The 24,662-nt window shown below is 47.8% G+C and overlaps 1 protein-coding gene across 8 annotated transcripts in view; it reads left to right on the plus strand.

Moving 5' to 3' along the window:
- Positions 1-24,662, plus strand: part of zdhhc1 (zinc finger DHHC-type containing 1) — a 134,073-nt gene that overhangs the window by 60,370 nt on the left and 49,041 nt on the right. For all 8 annotated transcript variants that reach the window (XM_038806819.1, XM_038806824.1, XM_038806822.1 and 5 more), the window contains 2 exons: positions 18,591-18,766; positions 20,914-21,015. In XM_038806819.1, the coding sequence (XP_038662747.1) occupies positions 18,591-18,766; positions 20,914-21,015 (278 nt within the window). The remainder of the gene's footprint in view (positions 1-18,590; positions 18,767-20,913; positions 21,016-24,662) is intronic.

Raw genomic sequence — 24,662 nt, forward strand, 5'->3', positions numbered from 1 at the left:
CTCTTCTCTGCCCCCTTTCCTAGCTCCATCTTGAGACGCAGCTATTCCAGTGACACAGTTGGGTGGGAGGGTGAGCTGTGAAGAGGATGCAGAGATCCTTAGTGTGATTTAGACAAGTTGAGTGGACAAATGAATGGCGGCTGCAGTGCAATTTGAATAAATGCGAGGTATTTTGGTAGCAAAAACGGGAAGGCAGACTATTATATGAAAGGCCCTGGATTAGTAGAAGGGAATGTGCGACGAGGCCTGGCTGTCCTCACCGTTGCTGAAGGTTGGCATGCAAGTGCAGCAGGCAGTAAAGAAGGCAAATGCTATGTTGAACTTCGTAGTGAGGTGATTAAAGTACAGGAGCAGGGATATCTTGCTGCAATTATACAGGGCCCTGGTGAGGCCAAACCTGGAATATTGTGTGCAGCATTGAAGTCTTTAGGCGGCACGGTGTGCGGGTTAGCACTGCTACTTCACAGTGCTGAGGACCCGGGTCACTGTCTGTGTGGAGTTTGCTCCATCTCACCGTGTCTTCCTGGGTCTCACTCCCAGAACTGAAAAATGTGCAGAGCAGGTGGATTGGCCATGCTAAATTGCCCCTTAATTGGGAAAAAAAAATTGGGTATTCTAAATTTAAAAAAAGAAAAGTTTTAATCTCTTTACCTGAGGAAGGATGGTCTTATTATAGAGGGAATGCAGCGAAAGTTTACCAGACTGATTCCTGGGATGGCAAAATGGGCGTAGGAGGAGTAGTCAGTTAGGTTTGTATTTGCTGGAGTTCAGAAGAATGAGGCGGGATCTCTTAGAAATTCTAACAGGGCTAAATAGGATAGATGCAAGAAAGATGTTCACAACGACAGGGGTGTCAAGAGCCAGGGCTCTCCAGTCTGAGGATACGGGGTAGACCATTTAGAACAGAGATGAAGAGAAATTTCTTCATCCAGAGAGTGGTGAGTCTGTGGAATTTATTACACAGGAAGTAGTTGAGGCCAAAACAGTGTATGTTTTCAAGAAGCAGTTAGATATAGCACTTGGGGTGATGAAGATCAAGGAGAAAAGTGAAGGGAAGATCAATTGGGAAGTAGAGCATAGAACATAGAACAGTACAGTACAGAACAGGCCCTTCAGCCCTCGATGTTGTGCCGAGCCATGATCACCCTACTCAAACCCACGTATCCACCCTATACCCGTAACCCAACAACCCCCCCCTTAACCTTACTTTTTAGGACACTACGGGCAATTTAGCATGGCCAATCCACCTAACCCGCACATCTTTGGACTGTGCGAGGAAACCGGAGCACCCGGAGGAAACCTACGCACACACGGGGAGGACGTGCAGACTCCGCACAGACAGTGACCCAGCCGGGAATCGAACCTGGGACCCTGGAGCTGTGAAGCATTTATGCTAACCACCATGCTACCGTGCTGCCCCTGCGTAGGCACTGCGTAGGGTAAACGGGACCTCTTGTGTAAGTATGAGCCTGATACAGTGGTGCACAGGGTGCATATGACTCAAGCGAGACTGAGTGGGTTCTTTCAGGTGCGTAGTGTGAGAGGTGTGGGTGGGGACCAACGAATCGCGTGCACATGTTTTTGGTTGCGAAAAATTGGGAAGATTCTGGGCGGGTATGTTCACGGTCTTAGCCAGGATAGTGGAGGAGGAGGTGGACAATATTTGGGGTTTCAGAGAAGATGGAGCTAATGGAGAGGAGGAAGGCCTATGTCGTGGCCTTCGTCTCTCTAATTGAATGGCGAATTTTGCTGGAGTAGCAGTCGGCATCGCCACCGGGGCTAGCGGCTTGGTTGGGTGACCTGCAAGACTTCCTGCAGTTAGAGAAGATAAAGTGTGAGTTATGGGGCTCTGCAGGGAAGTTTGAGAAAAGGTGGGGATGTTTATGACCATGTTTGAGGAGCTGTTTGTCGCAGGGGGAGTTGGGAGGGGGGGGGGGTGTGAAAAGAGGGAAAATGTCTCCAGACTGGAGAATTGGTTTGCTTGGAAGTATGTTTCCCGGGGTGTTTATTTGCTGTAACCTGTTTTGTTACATGCTTGTAATAAATTTCAAAAAAAAAATCTATCACTTGGAGGGAAGGGGATCACAGGATATGGGGGGGAAGGTGGGAATAGGCTATTGAGTTGGATGATCAGCCATGATCATAATGAATGGTGGAACAGGCTCAAAGGGCCAAATGGTCCCATCCTGCCCCTATTTTCTATGTTTCATAGCTGGCATTCACACTTTACATCCTTCATCGATATGAGCCTATTTTCTAACTCATTAACCCAGGTTTGTCCAACCTTTTTGTGCGAAGGACCGCATTTCAATTTTTTTCACATTCCAGAGGCTGATGTGCAAATTTTGAAAAGATTAGATTTGACGCAACAATAAACATGAATTTCAATAGTGTTGAAGTATGAGAAAAGACACAACTACCGGAGCAAAATAAAACAAAGTCAGAGCAATAAATTGGTAATTTAAAATATTGAGTAATAAATTAGTGTGTGAGGGGGTCAAATTGTGCTTTTCCAAATTCCAGTGAGTGGTTGCACATGAGGTGGAATTATTTGGTCCTTGTTTGCTGGTACAAAGTACAGGATCAGATAGAGCTAAGAATTCTCCTCCGAGTGGGCATGTCTCAGCCCTATCAAACAAGGAATGTAACTATAAAGTGGCAACAGTCAGACAGGAGCTTTCATGGAGTGCGGTTAGAAGGAAAGATGGCGGAGAGCTCTGTGGCCGCTGCCCGCTCAGCAGTCCACGGAGCAGTTGGTTGAGTTTTTGACGGTCAAGTTTCTACAGAAAAGACAGTAGGCCTCAGAAGACCTCGCTAGGTGGTTGACCCAATTCAGGCAGTCATTGAGAGAGTGGAGCAGAGATTGGAGGCACGCATAGAGTGTCGCTGCAAAAGTGGAAGAGTCGGTGATGGACCTTGAGAACCGGTTGGCCTCATTAGAGGCAGAATTATGCTGATGGCGAAGGGACAAAGTGGACGATTTGGAGAATCGGTCGAGGAGGCAAAAAATTTGGATTTTAGCATTGCCCAAAGGCATTGAGGGGACGCAGGCCACAAAATATGTCGCTAACTGCTTGGAAAGCTAGTGGGGAGGAAGTCTTTGATCGACACCGCCCACTCCCGAGGTGGATTGAGCACACAGTTGCTGAGGAGTAGGCCTGGTGAGCAGCTGGGGGCGACGGTGGTATGACTGCATGGATATTTAGAAAAGGATTCTGCCGTGGGCGAAGGAGACAAAGTGCACCTGGGAAAGAATGTGATTCGGATCTACCGGATTTGGGTGCGTAGTTGGTGACGCGCTGGACTGGGTTTAGCAGGGTCAACGGGATCCTGGTCGAGGAAGGAGTGAAGTTTGGGGTGCTGTACCCAACCTGGTTGACGGTCATATACCAGGGCCAGGTTTCTATATGGACATGCCAGGTTGAGGTAAGAAATTTTTGTGAGACCATAGACTTGGACTTTGGAGATGGTTGGGGACGGGCTGATTACCTGGAATGTTCGAGATATTTAAATGAGCTGGTTCAGAGATTGCACATGTTCCTACATTTGAGGAGTCTGTAGGCGGACGTCGTGCTTTGCAAGAGCCTCATTTGAAGGTGGTGGATCAGACGAGGCTGAGGAATGGATGGGTAGGACAGGAATTCTTTTAGGGGTTGAATATGAAGATGGGGGGGGGGTGGGGGGGTGACAGTATTGGCTAATAAGAGGGTGTACTTTTCGGTGGGGAACATAGTGGCGGACCCGGGGCTAGATTTGTGATGGTGTGCGGGAGGTTTGGAGGGTGCACACGTGGTGCTAGTGAATATTTATGTCCCAAATTGAGATGATGTGGAGTTTGAGGAGGAGTCCTGGCAAAGATGCCAGGCCTTGACATTCACTGATTGATCATGAGGGTGGGATTTTAATACGGTGTTTGGATCTGGGGCTGGACCAATCGTGCCCAGGTCTATGAGGGTGTCAGCAATAACGAAGGAGTTGTTGTGATTTATGGAGCGAATGGGGGTGGCGGACCGTAGCGGTTTTGAGAGACTGAGGGCGAAGGGATTTTCATTCTTCCATGTGTCCGCAGCGGGTGCTCCCAGATTGATTTTCTTTCTATCCGGACCAGGTACTATTGGCGGGGGTGGTTGGGACTGAGTATTCGGTGATGGTGGTGTCTGACCATGTGTCACACTGGGTGGATTTGTGGATGGTGGGGCGAGCTCCCAGAGGCTGCAATTGAGGTTGGATATGGGGTTATTGGCTGACGGAATGTCTGTAAGAAGATAGGGGTGGCTATCTGGAACTGTGTGGAAGCATAATAACACGGGAGTCTCGGCGGCTACGTTTGTGGGCAGTGGTTAGAGGGGAGTTTATTTCGACTAGGGCGCATAGGATGTAGGTGGTGCATTCTGGCGGTGCACCAGAGATACTCGGTGGCGCCTGAAGAGGCACTGCTGAAGGAGAGGCAGAAGCTCCAAATGGGGTTTGGGCTAGTATGATGGGGAAGGTGGTGGGACAGCCGCGTAGGGCCAGAGGGGCAGTGAACGAGATTGGGAGGAAGGGGAGTAGGATGCTTGCCCGTCAGGTGAGTAGGCAGGCGGTGAGGGAGATTGGGTGGATGTGGGGGGGGGGGGAGGAATGGGTTATTTGAGGCATGTTGGAGCCTCCAATGGGCGCATTTTGGAGCCTCCAATGGGGTATTGAGGGCATGAGCCGGTTTTTGGATGGGTTGGAGTTCCCAAGGTGTGAATGAAGGCACGGGGTAAGAGGCTGGGGCCCCCGATTGGTCTGGGGTAGGTGATGGAGTGTGTGGGCGTGATGCAGTCGGGGAAGGCCCCGGGCACGGAGGGGTACCCTGCAGAATTTTATAAGAGGTTTTGGTCAGAGCTGGGGCCCCTGTTAGTGGAGATGTACAATGAGTCGATGAGGAAGGACGAGTTGTGTGTCGAGCATCTATTTAGCTCATTTTAAAGAAAGACAAAGACACGGAGCAATGAGGGTCGTACCGCCAGATATTAGGGGCTGGTTTAGCACAGTGGGCTAAACTGCTTGCTTGTAATGCAGAACAATGTAACGCCCTCCCCGAACAGGCGCCAGAATGTGGTGACTAGGAGTTTTTCACAGGAATTTCATTGAAGCCTACTTGTGACAATCATGTTGTAGCAGTAGCAGTAGTAACAGTAGTAGTAGTAGCAGCAATGGCACTTAAGAGCTTCAAGGGGGTGGAGGAGCATTGAGAGGGGGTTGTGGAGTACCGAGTCTCTTTATACACTGATGACCTCTTGTTAATGTTGCAATCCAGGTTGAAATGTTTTTGACAGGATTATGGAGATCCTGAGGGAGTTCATTCTTTTTCTGAGTATAAACTCAATATGGGAAAAAGATGAGGTGTTCCCAATCGACGCCCAGGAATGGTTGTGATGGGGGAGTTAGTTTAAGGAGGGTTGTCATTTCGGTTGGGTTGGGCGGGCTTTCGGTATCTTGGGATACTATGAGGCACAGAGCTGGGCCCCAGCTGCACAAGTTAGGAGAGGTTCGAGGTTCGGAGGGGGCAATTGAGGGAGGGGGGGGGGGGGGGGGGGGTGGGGTAGAGTAGGAGAGGGGTGGGGAGTAGGAGAGGGGTGGGGGGGAGTAGGAGAGGGGTGGGGGAGTAGGAGAGGTGTGGGGGGGGGGGGGAGTAGGAGAGGTGTGGGGGGGGGAAGTAGGAGAGGTGTGGGGGGGAGTAGGAGAGGTGGGGGGGGGGAGTAGGAGAGGTGGGGGGGGAGTAGGAGAGGTGGGGGGGGGCGTAGGAGAGGTGGGGGGGGGAGTAGGAGAGGTGGGGGGGGAGTAGGGGGTAGGAGGGTGGGGGGGGAGTAGGAGAGGTGGGGGGGGGTAGGAGAGGTGGGGGGGGGGAGAGTAGGAGTGAGGTGGGGGGAGAGTAGGAGGTGTGTGGGGGGGGAGTAGGGGAGAGGTGGGGGGGGAGTAGGAGAGGTGTGGGGGGGGGGAGAGAGAGAGGTGTGGGGGGGGGGGAGTAGGAGAGGTGTGGGGGGGGGGAGTAGGAGGTGTGGGGGGGGAGTAGGAGAGGTGGGGGGGGTAGGAGAGGTGGGGGGGAGTAGGAGAGGGGGGGGGAGTAGGAGAGGTGGGGGGGAGTAGTAGGGGGGGGAGAGTAGGAGAGGTGGGGGGGAGTAGGAGAGGTGTGGGGGAGTAGGAGAGGGTGTGGGGGGGGGAGTAGGGAGAGGTGTGGGGGGGGAGTAGGAGAGGGGTGGGGGGGGGAGTAGGAGAGGGGGGGGAGTAGGAGAGGGGGGGGGGAGTAGGAGAGGTGGGGGGGGAGTAGGAGAGGTGTGGGGGGGGGAGTAGGAGAGGTGTGGGGGGGGGAGTAGGAGAGGTGTGGGGGGGGGTAGGAGAGGTGTGGGGGGGAGTAGGAGAGGTGTGGGGGGGGGGAGCAGGAGAGGTGGGGGGGTGGAGTAGGAGAGGTGGGGGGGAGTAGGAGAGGTGGGGGGGAGCAGGAGAGGTGGGGTGGAGTAGGAGAGGGGGGGGGGGGGGGGGAGTAGGAGAGGGTGGGGGGAGTAGGAGAGGTGGGGGGGAGGGAGAGGAGAGGGGTGGGGGGGGGGAGTAGGGAGGTGGGGGGGGAGTAGGAGAGGGGTGGGGGGGGGGAGTAGGAGAGGTGTGGGGGGGAGTAGGAGAGTGTGGGGGGGGGGGGGAGTAGGAGAGGTGTGGGGGGGAGTAGGAGAGGTGTTGGGGGGGAGTAGGAGAGGTGTGGGGGGGGAGTAGGAGAGGTGGGGGGGAGTAGGAGAGGTGTGGGGGGGGGAGTAGGAGAGGTGTGGGGGGGGGGGGGAGTAGGAGAGGTGGGGGGGGTAGGAGAGGTGTGGGGGGGGGGAGTAGGAGAGGTGTGGGGGGGGAGTAGGAGAGGTGGTGGGGGGGGAGTAGGAGAGGTGTGGGGGGGGAGTAGGAGAGGTGGGGGGGGGGGGAGTAGGAGAGGTTGGGGGGGAGTAGGAGAGGTGTGGGGGGGAGTAGGAGAGGTGGGGGGGGGGAGTAGGAGAGGTGTGGGGGGGGAGTAGGAGAGGTGTGGGGGGGGAGTAGAGGGGAGGGGGGTAGGAGAGGTGGGGGGGGAGTAGGAGAGGTGTGGGGGGGGGAAGTAGGAGAGGTGTGGGGGGGGGGAGTAGGAGAGGTGGGGGGGGGAGTAGGAGAGGTGGGGGGGGGAGAGTAGGAGAGGTGGGGGGGAGTAGGAGAGGTGGGGGGGAGAGTAGCGGAGGTGGGGGGAGAGTAGGGAGAGCTGGGGGGGGGAGTAGGAGAGGTGGGGGGGGTAGGAGAGGTTGGGGGGGGTGGTGTAGGAGAGGTGGGGGGGAGTAGGAGAGGTGGGGGGGGGAGTAGGAGAGGTGGGGGGGGGAGTAGGAGAGGTGTGGGGGGGGAGTAGGAGGGGGTGGGGGGGGAGTAGGAGAGGGTGTGGGGGGGAGTAGGAGAGTGTGGGGGGGGAGTAGGAGAGGGGGGGAGAGGAGAGGTGTGGGGGGGAGGGAGTGGGGAGTAGGGAGGGGGGGGGGAGTAGGAGAGGTGGGGGGAGTAGGAGAGGTGGGGGGGGGGCGTAGGAGAGGTGGGGGGGGGGAAGAGGAGGAGGGGGGGGGGGGAGTAGGAGAGGTGGGGGGGGGAGTAGGAGAGGTGGGGGGGGAGAGTAGGAGTGGGGGGGGGAGTAGGAGAGGTGGGGGGGGGAGTAGGAGGGTGGGGGGGGGGAGTAGGAGAGGGTGGGGGGGAGTAGGAGAGGTGTGGGGGGGAGTAGGAGAGGTGTGGGGGGGTAGGGAGAGGTGGGGGGGAGTAGGAGAGGTGGGGGGGAGTAGGGAGGTGGGGGGGGGAGTAGGAGAGGTGGGGGGGGGTAGTAGGAGAGGTTGTTGGGGGGGGCGTAGGAGGAGGTGTGGGGGGGGGGGAGTAGGAGAGGTGGGGGGGGGAGGAGTCAGGAGAGGTGGGGGGCGGGAGTAGAGTAGGAGAGGTGGGGGGGGAGGTAGGAGATGGTGGGGGGGGAAGTAGGAGAGGTGGGGGGGGGAGGTAGTAGGAGAGGTGGGGGGGAGTAGGAGAGGGGGGGGAGTAGGAGGTGGGGGAGTAGGGAGGTGGGGGGGGAGTATAGGGAGTAGGAGAGGTGGGGGGGAGTTAGGAGAGGTGGGGGGGAGTAGGAGAGGTGGGGGGGCAGTAGGAGAGGTGGGGGGGTGGGAGTGTAGGAGAGGTGGGGGGGTGGAAGTAGGGGAGGTGGGGGCGAGTAGAGAGGTGCGGGGGGGAGTAGGAGAGGTGGGGGGGGCGTCGGAGAGGTGGGGGGGGAGTAGGAGAGGTGGGGGGGGGAGAGTAGGAGCGGTGGGGGGGGAGTAGGAGAGTGTGGGGGGGGGAGTAGGAACCCGAGGTGTGGGGGGGGAGTAGGAGAGGTGTGGGGGGGGAGTAGGAGAGGTGTGGGGGGGGAGTAGGAGAGGTGTGGGGGGGGAGTAGGAGAGGTGTGGGGGGGGAGTAGGAGAGGTGGGGGGAGGAGTAGGAGAGGTGTGGGGGAGGAGTAGGAGAGGTGGGGGGGGTAGGAGAGGTGGGGGGAGTAGGAGAGGTGTGGGGGGGGGAGTAGGAGAGGTGGGGGGGGAAGTAGGAGAGGTGGGGGGGGAGTAGGAGAGGTGGGGGGGGAGTAGGAGAGGTGTGGGGGGGGGAGTAGGAGAGGTGTGGTGGGGGGGAGTAGGAAAGGTGTGGGGGGGGGAGTAGGAGAGGTGTGGGGGGGGGAGTAGGAGAGGTGGGGGGGGGGGGAGTAGGAGAGGTGGGGGGAGGAGTAGGAGAGGTGTGGGGGGAGGAGTAGGAGAGGTGGGGGGGTAGGAGAGGTGGGGGGAGTAGGAGAGGTGTGGGGGGGGGAGTAGGAGAGGTGGGGGGGGAGTAGGAGAGGTGTGGGGGGGGAGTAGGAGAGGTGTGGGGGGAGGAGTAGGAGAGGTGTGGGGGGAGGAGTAGGAGAGGTGGGGGGGGTAGGAGAGGTGGGGGGGAGTAGGAGAGGTGTGGGGGGGGGAGTAGGAGAGGTGGGGGGGGAGTAGGAGAGGTGTGGGGGGGGAGTAGGAGAGGTGTGTGGGGGGGGAGTAGTAGAGGTGTGTGGGGGGGGGAGTAGGAGGTGTGTGGGGGGGGAGTAGGAGAGGTGTGGGGGGTGAGTAGGAGGTGTGTGGGGGGGGAGTAGGAGAGGTGTGTGGGGGGAATAGGAGAGGTGTGGGGGGGGGAGTCGGAGGTGGATGGCGGGAGTGCTGGCATTGTCGAATCTGCAGAATTATTGGGCAGCGAACATAGCAATGGTACGGAAGTGGGAGGTTGAGGCGAGGTCGGTGTGGGGATGGGTGGAGCAGGCCAGCCTGAGAGTGCTGTTGTTGGCACCTCTTCCATTCTCGCCGGCCAGGCCACGAGCCTGGTGGTGGTATCAGCGTTGAAGGTGTGGGCATCAATGTTGGTAGCACTGTAGGATGGAAGGCAATTCCCTGTGGGTGCCGATTTGTGGCAACCACAAGTTTATTCTGGCGGTGCTGGATGCGAGGTTCGGGGTTGGGGGCGTTTGGGGAGAGAGTATTTTTGGGACCTGTTTGTGGGGGGTAAGTTTGCGGAATCGGAGGAGCTTCAGGCGGTGTACTTGCTGGCGAAGGGGAATGGGTTCAGATACCTGCAGGTGAGCGACGCCTTGAGAAAGGAGTTGGGTTCGTTCCAACAGCTTTCGCCTCCAGCGCTGCAGGACGAGCTTCTGTGCGAGGATGAGATAGGCGAGGGCAAGGTGTCAGATCTGTATATGGGGAGCTGATTGAGGTGCTCCAGTAGAGGGGATCTGGCCCAAGTGGGAGGAGGAGTTAGGAGGATTGATGCCAGTCTGGGTGTGGAGTGAGGCGCCGCGGTGGATAAGCCCGTCTTCGTCGTGCGAAAGACGGAATCTCATACAGTTTATCGTTGTGCATAGGGCTCATATGATGGGGTCCAGGATAAGCCATTTTTTCCCCAGGAGTGGAGAATAGGTGTAGGCGATGTGCAGGGAGTCTGGCAAGCCAGGTCCATGTATTTTGGGCATGTCTGAAGTTGGACGAGTTTGCGAACATAATGTCGAAGGTATTGGGAATGGAGGTGGCGCCGAGCCTGTGGGTGGCGATATTTGATGTGTTAGACGATCCGGGAGTGCAGGTGGGGAGAAAATCTGACGTGATGGCCTTTGTCTCCCTGATCATGGCAGATCTTTTATGCTGGCGAGACACCGAGCCGCCAAAAGCAGGGGCATGTGTGAGTTACTTGGCAGAGTTCCTCCACCTAGAAAAAAATCAGGTTTGCCATAAGAGGGGCAGAGGAGTGGTTCTCCACAAGGTGGAGGTTGTTCATTGACTTCTTCAAGGGGCTGGAGCATCTTTGTGTGGGGGATTTGTCTTCTGTTTGTGTTTGGGGGTGGCAAAAGGAGGGGATGGTATGGGGGAATAGGTGCGTGGTTAATTGTTGCTGTTGTTTGCCTGTTCCTGTTTCTGTTCTCTATGTATTTGAAATACCTCCCAATAAAATACTTTTCAAACAGAAATTGTGTTTTTTACGGCTCTCTCTCCAGGTATTTGCTCACCCTCCCCCATTATGTGGGTTAGTTTGGCTGTGTTGATGGGTGAGGGTGAGTCGCTTGTGCTCTCTTTCTCTGGCATGCTCTACACACTCCGAGGTTTGTAAGGAAGGAACTTAAATGTGGAATTAGGAGGACTAAAAGGGGGCCACAAAATGCCTTTAGCAAACATGGTCAAGGAGAATCCCAAGTCTTTTAATGCATATATTAAGAGAAAGAGTAGGCCCACTCAAAGACAATGGAGGACAGTTGTGCGTGGATCCACAGGAACTTGGTAAAATCCTTACTGAGTACTTTGTATCGGTATTCTCCAGGGAGAAGGACATAATGGATGTTGAGGTCAGGGATAGGTGCGTGAATGCTCTTGAGAACGTTAATATATCAAAGGCGAAAGTGTTGAATATCCTAAATTGCATTAAGGTAGACAAGTCCCTGGAGCTGGATGGAATCTATCCCAGGTTATTGTGGGAGGCAAGGGGTGAAATAGCTGGGGCCTTAATAGATATCTTCACATCCTCTTTGACCACAGCTGAGGCTTCAGAGGACTGGAGAATAGCCAATGTTGTTACCTTGTTTCGGAAAGGAAGCAGGGACAATCCAGCAAATTATAGGCTGGTGAGCCTGACATCAGTGGTGGGGAAGCTTTTGGAGAAGATCCTGAGGGATAGATTAAATGCACATTTGAAGGAAAATAGACTAGTTAGTGACAGGCAGCATGGTTTTGTGCGGGGAAGATTATGTCTCACCAACTTGTTTTTTGAAGATGTGACAAAAGAACATTGATGAGGGAAGGGTTGTGGTTGTAGTTTATATGGACTTAAGTAAGGCATTTGACAAGGCCCCACATGACAGGCTAATACAAAACTAAAATCGCACGGGATTCGAGGTGGGCTGGTTTGGTTATAGAAACCAAGAGTAGTGGTAGAAGGGTGTTTTTCAGAATGGAGATCTGTAGCTAGTGGTATTCCGCAGGTATTAATGCTGGGACCTCTGTGTATGTAGCATATATAAATGCTCTGGAGGATAATGTGGGTTGTCTAATTAGTAATTTTGTGGATGACCTGTAGATTGGCGGAGTTGCTGATAGTGCCAAGGATTGTCAGAGGATACAACGGGATATAGATAGATTGAAGACTTGGGCACAGAAATGAGGGATCTGGGCGTGCAGGTCCACAGTTCCCTAAAAGTGGCAACACAAGTGGCCAAGGTGATTAAGAAGTCATATGGCATGCTTGCCTTCATCAGCCAGGGCATTGAGTACAGGAGTTGGGGAAATCATGTTGCAGCTATATAAAAACTTGGTTAGACAGCATTTGGAGTATTACGTGCAGTTCTGGTCACCACATTATCAGAAGGACGTGGAAGCTTCAGAGAAGGTGCAAAAACGTTGACCAGGGTGTTGGCTATGAGGAGAGGTTGAATAAACTAGGATTGTTTTCACTGGAAAGACGGAGGCTGAGGGGAGACCTGATAGAGGTCTACAAAATTATTAGAGGCATAGACAGGGTGGATGGTCAGAGGCTTTTTCCAAGGGTGGTAGTGTCAATTACAAGGGGGCACAGGTTCAAGGTGAGAGGGGAAAAGTTTTTACGGGCGATGTGCAGGCTAAGGTTTTAACGCAGAGTGGTGGGTGCCTGGAACGCGCTGCCAGAGGATGTGATGGAAGCAGGCACATTAGCAACATTTAAGAGGCATCTGGATGGGTACATGAATATGGAGGAAATAGAGGGATACGGACCGAAGGGTAGAAGGTTTTTTAGTTAGGGCATCATAATCGGCACGGGCTTGGAGGGCTGAAGGGCCTGTTCCTGTGCTGTACTTTTCCTTGTTCTTTGTAACCTACTAGCCTGAGAATCCTCCAAAAAGTATGCTCTCCTCTAACTCTGGCGTCTGGAGCATCTCCGATTTTCATTGCTTCACCCCTGGAAGTTTTTGATCACCTGTTCTAATATCTCTTTGTCAACACCTCAGTAATGAACTGAATTGTCAGCATAGGTTATGTATCCAAATCTTTAGTGTAGGTTTCTCAACCAGATCTCTCGGAAGAGTTCCAAATTTTCAGTTTTCCTCCAAATGATTTCATAGAGAGAGAAGAGACTAAGAGGTCTGTTCTGCAGCGGCAGCCTGCTGCCCTGGTGGGTGAAGGATGTAATGTTACTGGCCCAGCCGTGCCTTTGTCTTTCAGGGTCTCTAATGTTATGATTGCCTTTGGGAGACCGTGGCTGTTGCTCTTTTAGCTAGCTTATTCCATAAAATGATTAATTCCTGAATGTCAGACTGATACAAAGAGAATCACTGAGCATCTTACTCTTGAGACGTGCCATAATGATTTTTCCAACATTCCATAGAATTCCTACTGTGCAGAAGGAGGCCATTCAGCCTATCGAGTCTAGACTGACTCTCTGAACGAACACTCTTCCTAGGCCCACTCTCCTGCCCTATCCGCATAACCCATTGATAATGGCCAACCTGTACATCTCTGGACTGTGGGAGGAAACCGGAGCACCCGGAGGAGAAACACACCGACATGAGGAGAATGTACAAACTCCAAACAGACAGTCCCTTAAGTCTGGAATCGAACCCGGGTCGCTGGTGCTGAGGCAGTAGTGCTAACCACTGTGCCTCCATGCCACCCCTTTCTTCAAATGAATTCTTCGTGTTCGTCTAAAGCCCATGAAATTATTTTCCTGACAGCCCATGTAATGCAGTGGTGGGCTGTGTGGTTTAGGATTGCAATACCAGAGATGATGGGCAGACGTTTCTCTCCTTTTGATCAAGTAGGACCATATAATTCCTACAGCGCAGAAGGAGGCCATTCGGCCTGACCTTCTGAAAGAGCACATTATCCCTATACCCCCACATAACCTAAGCATCCTTGGACAATAAGGGGCAATTTAGCATGACTAATCAACTTAACCTGCACAGGCAGGAAAAGCACAACTGGCTGCATTGTTGGCTTTTCCCACCATATCTTTTGACAAAGTTTCAAAACAAAATTCTGGAGGTGGGCCCTTCGCCGTCATGCTTGCTTCTGCTAGCAACCTTGGCCCCAGACAGATCGGGGAGCCATTTTTAAATGGTGGCCTGATCTCAAAACAATATAAAAAATTTAAAAAAGAAATACCCCACCCCGAACCTCCCCAAACCTCCCCAAAGGAAGCCAGGGGCAGTGACCCTCTGCCCTCGAGGGGCTGTACATGCGCATTTGGCCCCGGCCTGGACCAGTCGTCAGGTCTCCATTTGTCCTGATCTTTTGTAAACCCGGCCATCGTGTCAGCATGCTGGCAGGGAGGAAATACTCGTGTTGGGTGGGACGGGGGGGGATAATAGAGTGGGGAAGCCGGATAATGATATTTAAATGGATGGTAATGGAGCTCCTGACCTTTCACGGCAGGAACCCCAATATGTCATTAACGGGGACGGGGACACTGGTAATAGTAAATCGCACCGGTGTAAAAGCCGTTTGGGGACACCCGTTGTATTCTCTGCCCTCAGTGGCTTTCCTGCCTGCCGAGAACGAGGGCAAGAAAATTTCAGGCACAATAAGTAGGATCCCAGTTTATCAGTGTAAGACTACTACAAGCTCTGAATATTTAAATATTCATCCAATTGGGGAAAGAAGGTTTGATAGTTGGAAGTTAGTTATCAAACATTTTAACGGTTCCGATTTATTATACATATTCTATGTCCTGGTTATCTTTATCACACTGGTGAAGTTTTCAATGACAGGTGAGCTTATCAAACGTATTAATTGCTTGCTTGCTATGTTTTCAATAAATAAAAACTTCCAATAAGACTCCTGCCAAATATATTAACAGTTAACACAAAGTTGTAAGTAATAGTTGTCAATTTTGGAATTTGAAACCATACAATGACAAATCTGATTAACAGACTGCTGCAGGACAATTAATCCTGTATTGTGTATACTTTGATCTTTACGTGCCGGATTTCACAAAAATAAATCTTTGCATACATTATATATTATTTGGAAATGAATGCTATTTAAAAGTAATCAGTTGTTTCAATCGAATGTTGCTGTCGGTTTTTGTGTCTGACGTGGGGTGTGCTCCAGAACTATCTCAATACTAATAGTCTCATAGTATTTCTGGATTGCATTTTTATTTGATTCAGATCAGTTGAGCTGGGTTGGAGTTTCGGTGCCTTTGTACCAAATCATATACCTGCTCTTTCTAATTGGATTCATGATAACAGTTCATAACATATAGGAGCATAATTAGGTAATTTGGCCCATTGAGTCTGCTCTGCCATTCGATCATGGTTGATCTCATCCTGGCCTTAACTCCACCGTTCAACCCGTTCTCTCTAACCCTTCAACCCATTATCAATTCAAAATATATAATTCCTCCTCAAATTTACTCACTGTCCCAGCATCCACCGCACTTTGGGGTAGAGAATTCCAGATTCACAACCCTTTGGGAGGAGTAGTTTCTCCTCAACTATATTTTAAATGTGCGTTCTCTTAACCTAAGGCTCTCATTCTAGAATGCTCCAAAAGAGGAAGCATCCACTCCATGTCCACTTTATCCATACCTTTTACCATCTTGGATACCTCCATTTGATCTCCTCTCATTCTTCTAAACTCTAGAGATTTTAGGCCTAAACTGTTCAATCTCTCTTCATATGACAAACCCGTTTTGCTATCCTTTTTGATATTTTGCGCTAGTTTTCTTTTGTAATTTACCTCAGATCTTTTTATTATTTTTTAGTATCCTTTTGCTTATGTTTGAACGTTTCCCAATCTTCCAGCCTGTCACTGCCCTTTGCAATATGATTTACCTTAGTTTTTGTCTTTATATTATCCTTGGCCTCGTCGTTTAGCCATGGATGTTTTTTTACCCCTCTTACCATCTTTCTTCCTCACTTTAGTTCTGAGGAATTGGGTATCGCCTTAAACAACTGCCACTGCTCATCAGCTGTCCTGTCATTTAGCCCTCCTTCCCATTGTACTCTTGCCAAATCTGTCCTCATGCCTATGTAATTACCTTTGTTTAATCCGGAATGCAAGTGTGGGACTCCGTTTTCTCACCCCCAAACTGAATTTGAATGCTTTTTTTTTTCTGCAGAGAGAGTGAGAGAGACAGAGTGAGTGAGTGAGAGAGACAGAGTGAGTGAGTGAGAGAGACAGAGTGAGTGAGTGAGAGAGACAGAGTGAGTGAGTGAGAGAGACAGAGTGAGTGAGTGAGAGAGACAGAGTGAGTGAGTGAGAGACAGAGTGAGTGAGTGAGAGACAGAGTGAGTGAGTGAGAGTGAGTGAGAGACAGAGTGAGTGAGTGAGAGACAGAGTGAGTGAGTGAGAGACAGAGTGAGTGAGTGAGAGACTGAGTGAGTGAGAGACTGAGTGAGTGAGAGACAGAGTGAGTGAGTGAGAGACAGAGTGAGTGAGTGAGAGACAGAGTGAGTGAGTGAGAGACAGAGTGAGTGAGTGAGAGACAGAGTGAGTGAGTGAGACAGAGTGAGTGAGTGAGAGACAGAGTGAGTGAGTGAGAGACAGAGTGAGTGAGTGAGAGACAGAGTGAGTGAGTGAGAGACAGAGTGAGTGAGTGAGAGACAGAGTGAGTGAGTGAGAGACAGAGTGAGTGAGTGAGAGACAGAGTGAGTGAGTGAGAGACAGAGTGAGTGAGTGAGAGACAGAGTGAGTGAGTGAGAGACAGAGTGAGTGAGTGAGAGACAGAGTGAGTGAGTGAGAGACAGAGTGAGTGAGTGAGAGACAGAGTGAGTGAGTGAGAGACAGAGTGAGTGAGTGAGAGACAGAGTGAGTGAGTGAGAGACAGAGTGAGTGAGTGAGAGACAGAGTGAGTGAGTGAGAGACAGAGTGAGTGAGTGAGAGACAGAGTGAGTGAGTGAGAGACAGAGTGAGTGAGAGACAGAGTGAGTGAGTGAGAGACAGAGTGAGTGAGTGAGAGACAGAGTGAGTGAGTGAGAGACAGAGTGAGTGAGTGAGAGACAGAGTGAGTGAGTGAGAGACAGAGTGAGTGAGTGAGAGACAGAGTGAGTGAGTGAGAGACAGAGTGAGTGAGTGAGAGACAGAGTGAGTGAGTGAGAGACAGAGTGAGTGAGTGAGAGACAGAGTGAGTGAGTGAGAGACAGAGTGAGTGAGTGAGAGACAGAGTGAGTGAGTGAGAGACAGAGTGAGTGAGTGAGAGACAGAGTGAGTGAGTGAGAGACAGTGAGTGAGTGAGTGAGAGAGAGAGACAGTGAGTGAGTGAGTGAGAGAGACAGTGAGTGAGTGAGTGAGAGAGAGACAGTGAGTGAGTGAGTGAGAGAGAGACTGAGTGAGTGAGAGAGACAGAGTGACCGAGTGAGAGAGACAGAGACTGAATTTGAATGCTGCCATACTATGGTCACTACTCCCTAGAGGATCCTTAACTTTGAGGTCATCAATTAATCCCTCCTCATTACACAATACCAAATCCAGAGTAGCTGCTCCCTGGTGGGTTCCACAACATATTGATCCAAGAAGCAAGAAACATTGTTACATGAAGTACTGCGGGGAGTCTTTCTTTGAGGTGGACTGTTTCAAGGGTGGTACCATTTGAAGTAGAGAGTATACTCTAGGGATTCATCAGCTTGCGTAGAATCATAGAGCCAGAAGGAAACTACTCGGCCTATTGTGGCTTTGTTGACTCTTTGTTTAATAGTATAATTCATCTTTTATGCATTTAAAGTGCTTGTGTTACAGGATTTGTGGAACTTTTGTAACTTGGGCCGAGATTGACAGCCAAGTTCAATGTAATATGTGTCACAGAATTACCTGTCAGATCTTAGTGAAACAAAAACATGAAAAATAAAGCATTAATTAAGGGATAGATTTTAAATTTTACAATAGCTGCTTGGCATAAAAGACTAATATTTGTTGACTAAATTTACTGTCTACTTAATTGGAAAGCTGTCCTACAAAGTTCATTGAAAATATGGTGAATTTGTATTAGTTGGAGCAGGATATGAATAGCTTTTGTATTAAATTACAGATAAATTGCTTGGTATTTTACTGGCCAGGCATAGATTGGTGTATGTTGTGTATAATTTATAAAACTATAATTTAGGAATGTGTTCAATTTTTTGTTTAAATGGCAAAAGAAAATCAACTAAGAACAAAAAAAAACGATAGGAACAGTAGTCATTTAGCTCCACAAGCTCATTTGTCATTCAGAACGGTCATGTTTGATCTGAGATCATTGAACTTTATTTAAGTGTAGAATTCCTACCAATTAAAAAGGTCTGATTTTCTGTTTAATTATTAATCTAAGAGAATTGTATTCTCCGAACATTCATATTCCTGTGATTTTTTTTTTGCTGTTGGGCTGGAGCCAACTTGTTTGATTTTAATTAATAATCTAACCAACTTTTGAGATGTACTGGATTTTAGAATATGAATCTTGTCAGCTCATTATTAATTACTGAGCAAAACAGACATTCACTTGTTCACTAATCACCGGTCCTTTATTTTGTACTTAATACAGTGAAAGCAGATACAATTGGAAGTTTAATCATTTGAATGATAAACTGTCCACATTTGCTGAAAAGTATTACTCTGTTGCTCAGGTTACCATTTTCTAGAGATGAAATGTTTATTTGACATGTAATATTGCCTGGTAAAGCCAATAATTTGAACAAAGAAAATAATTGGAATATGGTCAATGCACATTGAAACCTGATGACTTAACCATCTTGGAACAGCTTCATTATCATGTCCGAATTCATTCTTGCATGGCAGAATTATTCATTGTTTTTATCCACAGAGGCTTTAATGCTGTGTAAATCAAATCTATCATATCCTTTGGTAATTATACCCAACATCAATTCAGCCCAAATATTTGATTCACATGGCAATTGGTGTCACTTGCTTGTGCAACGTATGTCTTAATTTGTGGCTATGCATTATCCAGTACTGTATTTTACATGATCAGTTTTAAGGTTAACAAAAGTCGCTTTATAGTAATCTTTTAGTTTGCTTGTTCCAAAATTGATGTGATGTTTTACAATAAAACTATAGTGTAACCATCTATAATATTCTGAAATTTTTAACCTTAACGTTCTACTTCAGTGGCTTGGTGTTATGTTTACTTTCCACCTGGTTATTCATTTGACTTCGGCCAGCATCGACCCAGCTGATAAGAATGTTCGAGCTAAACATTATAATAGGCGAATTCCAGTGTTTGACCGCAACAAACATAAACATGTTATTGAAAATCATCACTGCTATCTTTGTGAAGTTGATGTGTAAGTATCTAAAACGTTATTCTGTTGGACAGAATAATCTATTGCTTCTTTATTGACTTTATTTCTTTAGGAGACAGGTTTAGATAAAGGATCTGGATCGGCGCAGGCTGAGAGGGCCGAAGGGCCTGTTCCTGTGCTGTAATTTTCTTTGTTCTTTTGTTCTTTGTGATAGGAACATATGAACCGTTAGAATTAAATTAAGTAATGTTTTATACTATTCACTGCAGACTCGATTGAGGCTAGCCAAACTGATTTCACATAGGCTTACAGCCAGAAAAGGGTCAATCTTTATCTCACCAGTCTGACCTCACTTTGAATATGGGGAAAGAGCAAAAGACCAGTGTGTCCAACTCGCTTGAATCCAATTCTCTTTGGAAAGGAGGTTAATGCAAGTTCCAGATTCCCTAGTGAAATGGGGTGAAGGAGGAGGAGGTGGGTGAAGATATGGGGGATCGGCTTGACTTGAGGAGGGGATGGGGTGAAAGGGGGGGGGGGCAGATGGGGGATGGAATGAAGGAGGAAGGATGGGGTGAAGGAGGGTGTGTAGGGATGCATGTTTCTGTCTCATTATGAAATACATTTTGTTTGTATTATTTCCACAAATTATGCTGCACCTCTCTCTCAATTGCCCATTCCCCCCAAAATGCATTATTATTGCTTTTTTCTTGTTAAGCTGAACAAATCAAATTGCCTCCCTGAGACTCTGGTTTTGTCACTATTACCGAATTGGCAATACATGAGTGGCACAGTCAGATCGGTGCAGAGATTGCATGTAGATTCTGATTAAATGTATACAGTCCAATGATGACCTGAAAGCTCCATTGACATCACAATGGTTGATAAGTTTCCTGAGTCACCATTCCATTGATTTCTTCACTTGCTGCCATTATAATGGCAATCAGTGGTCTCCTTTGAAGTGCCAGTTCCCTGTTTCTTTCTCCTCTCCCATCTGAAACTAAGATACTAGTTTGGTATTTGTCAGGATGACTTTTTCGCTAGCCGTTTAATTCACATTAATATTGATCATTGCTGATGAAAGTGCTGATGGGTGCTAAATTTTGACAGTTGAGAAAGGGATTTAGGTTCTGAAGGAGGTGCGTACCAGAGTAAAGGCAAAATGTTTGAAACATTTAAGGGTAAAATAAATTAACTAATCGAATAAAGGTACATAATAAAGCAGTTAACAGGTTTGAAGGGAGTGCAATGTTTCATCAGTCTTGTGCTAGGAAAATAAAGTGAAACAGGGTTGTAGGATTTATGCTTTTATAATTTGAAGTGATAGAACGTGTGAAATATCATGACTTTACAAAATATCTGGAAAGGATTATTCCAGTGAAGTGTGGAGGAAGCATTGAAGAGATACCCGTACTCAGCCGTAACTGCACTGTTTTTCAATTTAATTTGAATCCTTCAGTATGACTACTTTTCTAATGGCTCAAAGTTCCCATGCCAATGGAAATATGTATGCATAGGGAGAGGAGAAGGAAGGAAAAGGGAGATGAAATATGTTAGTGCATTGCTCATTCATCTGTTTATAGCCATTAACATGCCAGATCAGTAAAAGCTAGTACTCCGAAAATCTACCTCTTTTAAAATTTGTTTTATTAGTGTCACAAGTAGGCTTACATTAACACTGCAATGAAGTTACTGTGAAAAACCTCTAGTCGCCACACTCTGGCGCCTGTTTCGATACACAGAGGGAGAATTCAGAATGTCCAATCACCTAACAGCACTTCTTTCGGGACTTGTGGGAGGAACCTGGAGCATCCAGAGGAAACCCACGCAGACACGGGGAGAACGTGCAGACACCGGACAGACAGTGACCCAAGCCGGGAATCTAAACCTGGAGCTGTGAAGCAACAGTGCTAATCACTGTGCTACCGTGCTGCCCCGTTTGACCAAGTTATTGATTATTTGGCCCTAATGTGTGGCTCGGTGTCCAATGTTGTTTTGTATTGCTGTCGTGAAGCATCTGTGGACATTTAACTACGTTGAAGTCACTATATAAATGCAAGTTGTTGTTTTGCCTGTATTTTAGCATTTGATGGTCCACCAGGGACCTTTTGTGAACAAATTCCAAAATCGCTTATTCGTCTTTATAATCTGTTAAAATCTAATTACAGATTTGTATTATATTTGGTTCACAGAGGTTTGAAGTCCAAACACTGCAGTCAGTGTAACAAGTGTGTAGCCGCATTTGATCACCATTGTAAATGGCTCAACAATTGTGTAGGGGGTAGGAATTACTGGTAAGTCTGATTCTTTTGTTTTGTCACAAGTTGATAGCGTAGTAGAATGCCTCTAATGTTTTAATGCACTTGTGATTAAAATTAATCTAGAATGATACATGAATTGAACTGTGTTACATGATATTGATTTGATTGAACAATGTGAATTTTTGTTTTCATCATGGGATGTGTACATTACTGGCATAGCCAGTATAATAATAATCTTTATTGTCACCAGTAGGCTTACATTAACACTGCAATAAAGTTACTCTGAAAAGCCCCTAGTCGCCACATTCCAGCACCTGTTCGGGTATACAGAGAGAGAATTAAGAAGGTCCAATTCGCCTAACAGCACGTCTTTTGGGACTTGTGGGAGGAAACCGGAGCACCCGGAGGAAACCCACACAAACATGGGGAGAACGTGCAGACTCCGCACAGACAGTGACCCAAGCCAGGAATCTAACCTGGGACCCTGGAGCTGTGAAGCAACAGTGCTACTCACTGTGCTACCGTGCTGTATTGTTGATCCCTAATTAAGTGAATGGCATGCTAGGCGTTTTCAGAAGACCTTTGAGAGTCAATCACATTGCTGTAAATCAACCACATGTTTGTTAGACCACATGTGAGGGGGCAGACTTCCTTCCCAGAAGGACATCTGTGAGCCAGCTGGATTTTAAAAAGTCTGGTCACCATTACTGATGCGAGCTTTTTATTCCAGATTTTTAAAATCAATTTGTTTTAAATTCTCCAGCCGCTGTGATAGGATTTTAACTTTTTCACCATATTATTGATCGCGGTCTCTGGATTGCATCAGTAATACAATCAGTATGCTCCAATTCCTGACACATATGGAAATTATAACCTAATTCCTAACATTAAATAGCAATTGAATTTTACTTCAGTTTGTTAAGGGTCCCTTTTTTTTTCTAAGAACTACATTCAGAAAACAAATTTACAATCACATGACTTCCCAAATGTCTTGCTGATAAAGTACTTTAATTGGAATATCACCACTGTTGTCATGGAAGGAATGCAGTAGCCAATTTGCAGAAAGTGTGATGGCCACATACTTTATTTTTGTGATTTTAAGTGCGGGATAAGTGTTGGCCAGGGCACTGAGGTAACTCCCCTGCTCTGCTTACTAGTGTTGTGAGTTATACAACTTTCACCTGAAAAGGCAACGGTGGTCTCAGTTTAAAGTCTCTTCAGAAAGTCTCCCTCGTTACTGGAGTGCCAGCCTTCTTTTTTTGTGCTCAAATCCTTGAATGGAATTTGGGCTTGCCCTGCACCTGAGCTTTACCGAATCCATTTCCGTCATTATCTAGAATGTTGTGTTCCAGATCTCTCTCAAATTAATGTGCAAAACAAATGGCTGTGCATTATGTGTCTACATATATAAAATCAATACATTTTTGGGCTGGAGAATGGAAGATTTTCTGCTTTTGGAATGCAGTGTCAGCATGAAGGACTTCCAGGTCGGTTAATGAAACTCAGAATGCATGACATACCCTCACTTCTAGTGCGTCATTGCGAAACTTACCACCTCTGGCACTCGTTTTTTTTTATTGGGAAATAAACCATAACTTAAGTTAGCTGCACATCTAATTAGGGAGAGGGGACTCCATTTTAAAATTGGATATGAATGATTTGTGAAACCTGAAAGTAAGAATTTAGCAGAGCTACATTTGACCAGGCTGAGTTAGTTAACTCCCCCCAGATCTTGAGCCTGATTAAAACCTGACTTGCATGTTGTAAATTAATTCATACTTACTTGTACCAAGGGCAGCACGGTGGCCTAGTGGTTAGCACAACCGCCTCACGGCGCTGAGGTCCCAGGTTCGATCCCGGCTCTGGGTCACTGTCCGTGTGGAGTTTGAACATTCTCCCCGTGTCTGCGTGGGTTTCGCCCCCACAACCCAAAAAAATGTGCAGAGTAGGTGGATTGGCCACGCTAAATTGCCCCTTAATTGGAAAAAATAATTGGGTAATCTAAATTTATAAAAAAAAATACTTACTTGTACCAAACTATTACTTTATTTGTGAATTGTTTCTTGATTTTCAATAAGAAGATCAATGTCCACCGAATTCACAAAACAGTGTAAATGGTGCAGGATCTATCTTCCCTTCCATTCATGGATTTGGCATTCAAAGCCTCAGCAGACTGGTGGCCAAAGTCCTATCTTGCGACAGTTATCTATGGACTTTAGACTCCTTGTAATTCAGAGTTTCCTATAGCATTAACATATGGACCAATGATGCTATACTCCAGAATAAAAACAGAATATTCTGGATTCCTTACATTTGTGGAGAGAAAAAAAGTTAACATTCATCAGAATTATAGTAAAAATAAGCTGCTTGCGGAAATAGGAGACCAGTGCCAGAGTTTTCAGGAGAGACCTATTGGGCCAGGATCAGAAATTTACATTCATCAAAGTCTTAATCATATTTTGCCAGTCCACTTGGAATTTATTGTAAATTGCTTTTACTGCATGTGGGATGGAGAAACTCATTACAAATGCCCACTTGTTATCATTGAATAACACTGGAAAGTGCAAAATGGAAAATTGTCCATTATTATTATCAGAAAGTTCCAGTGACAGGTCACAATCTGAAACGTCAGCTCTGTTTTTGTCTTCAGATGCTGCCTGACCTGTTGAGCATTTCCAGCATTTTTAATTTTTATTTCTGATTTGCAGTATCCACAGTAGTTTGCTTTTAGAACAATTGAACCTAGTCATTTATCAGTAGAAATATCGAGGTATCATATCTTACTTAATGCTTTTGCTGCAGAGCTTTGCATAATATGGGAACTTTAAGACATCAAGGTCAGTATGTCTGATTTACAGCCCACACAATCTTCCCAATTAGCCCAATACCTTAATTAATCAACCCCATTTCCTGCCCTGTTTGTCTTGCTTCATGCTTCACTTTGTTAAAACTCTTTGTTCTTGTACATGGCTCTTCTAATTGTATTTGTTATCTGGAAATCCAATTCTTCATCCCATACACTCTCAAATCATACCTAACAAAAGCAGAGATAAAATGATTAAGAGGTAAAAATAATTCCATCAAACACCCTGGAAGGTCACAGTTAATGTGGGAGGGGAGATCTAAAACTTGGTATTATCACTGAAGTTTATGAATTTCTCCTTGTCAAGAGTGTTTGTATTTGCACAGACCTAGGGTTATTGAGCTACAAAATATAAAATGAGATAAATTATTGCTTTGTTCATTTTTATGAACTAATAGTAGTGGTAATATTAACTAGGCACCTCAGCTCCTTGTTACTTGGTCTAACAATTGAATGCAAGCATACATCTTTGTAGAAGTAACTTGACAGGAATGTAATGTAAAAGATAATTTTGAAACTGATGCAAAATGTAAACTTTGCAGGTACTTCATTGATAAATGTGTGACAACCAGGTTGGCTAGTAATTGTCTGTTTGGTTCTGAGATCTGGATGGCCTGGGGGCCGCTACTTGAACAGTGAACTAAGCTTCGGGGGTTGGTCATGGCCTGTTCATCCAATCGATTGTGTAACTGTGGGTGCCATTTTGCTCTGTTGCTCATTTCAGCAGAAGTCTTGTTTGACATTATACATTTTCAGTTTACATCTTTTGGGGTATTAGCTATTTTAAAAAGCTTGTTCATGTGTGATTGTTTCTTCC

The sequence above is a fragment of the Scyliorhinus canicula genome, chromosome 9 (assembly GCF_902713615.1).
Source record: "Scyliorhinus canicula chromosome 9, sScyCan1.1, whole genome shotgun sequence".
NCBI classification, from domain to species: Eukaryota; Metazoa; Chordata; class Chondrichthyes; order Carcharhiniformes; family Scyliorhinidae; genus Scyliorhinus; species Scyliorhinus canicula.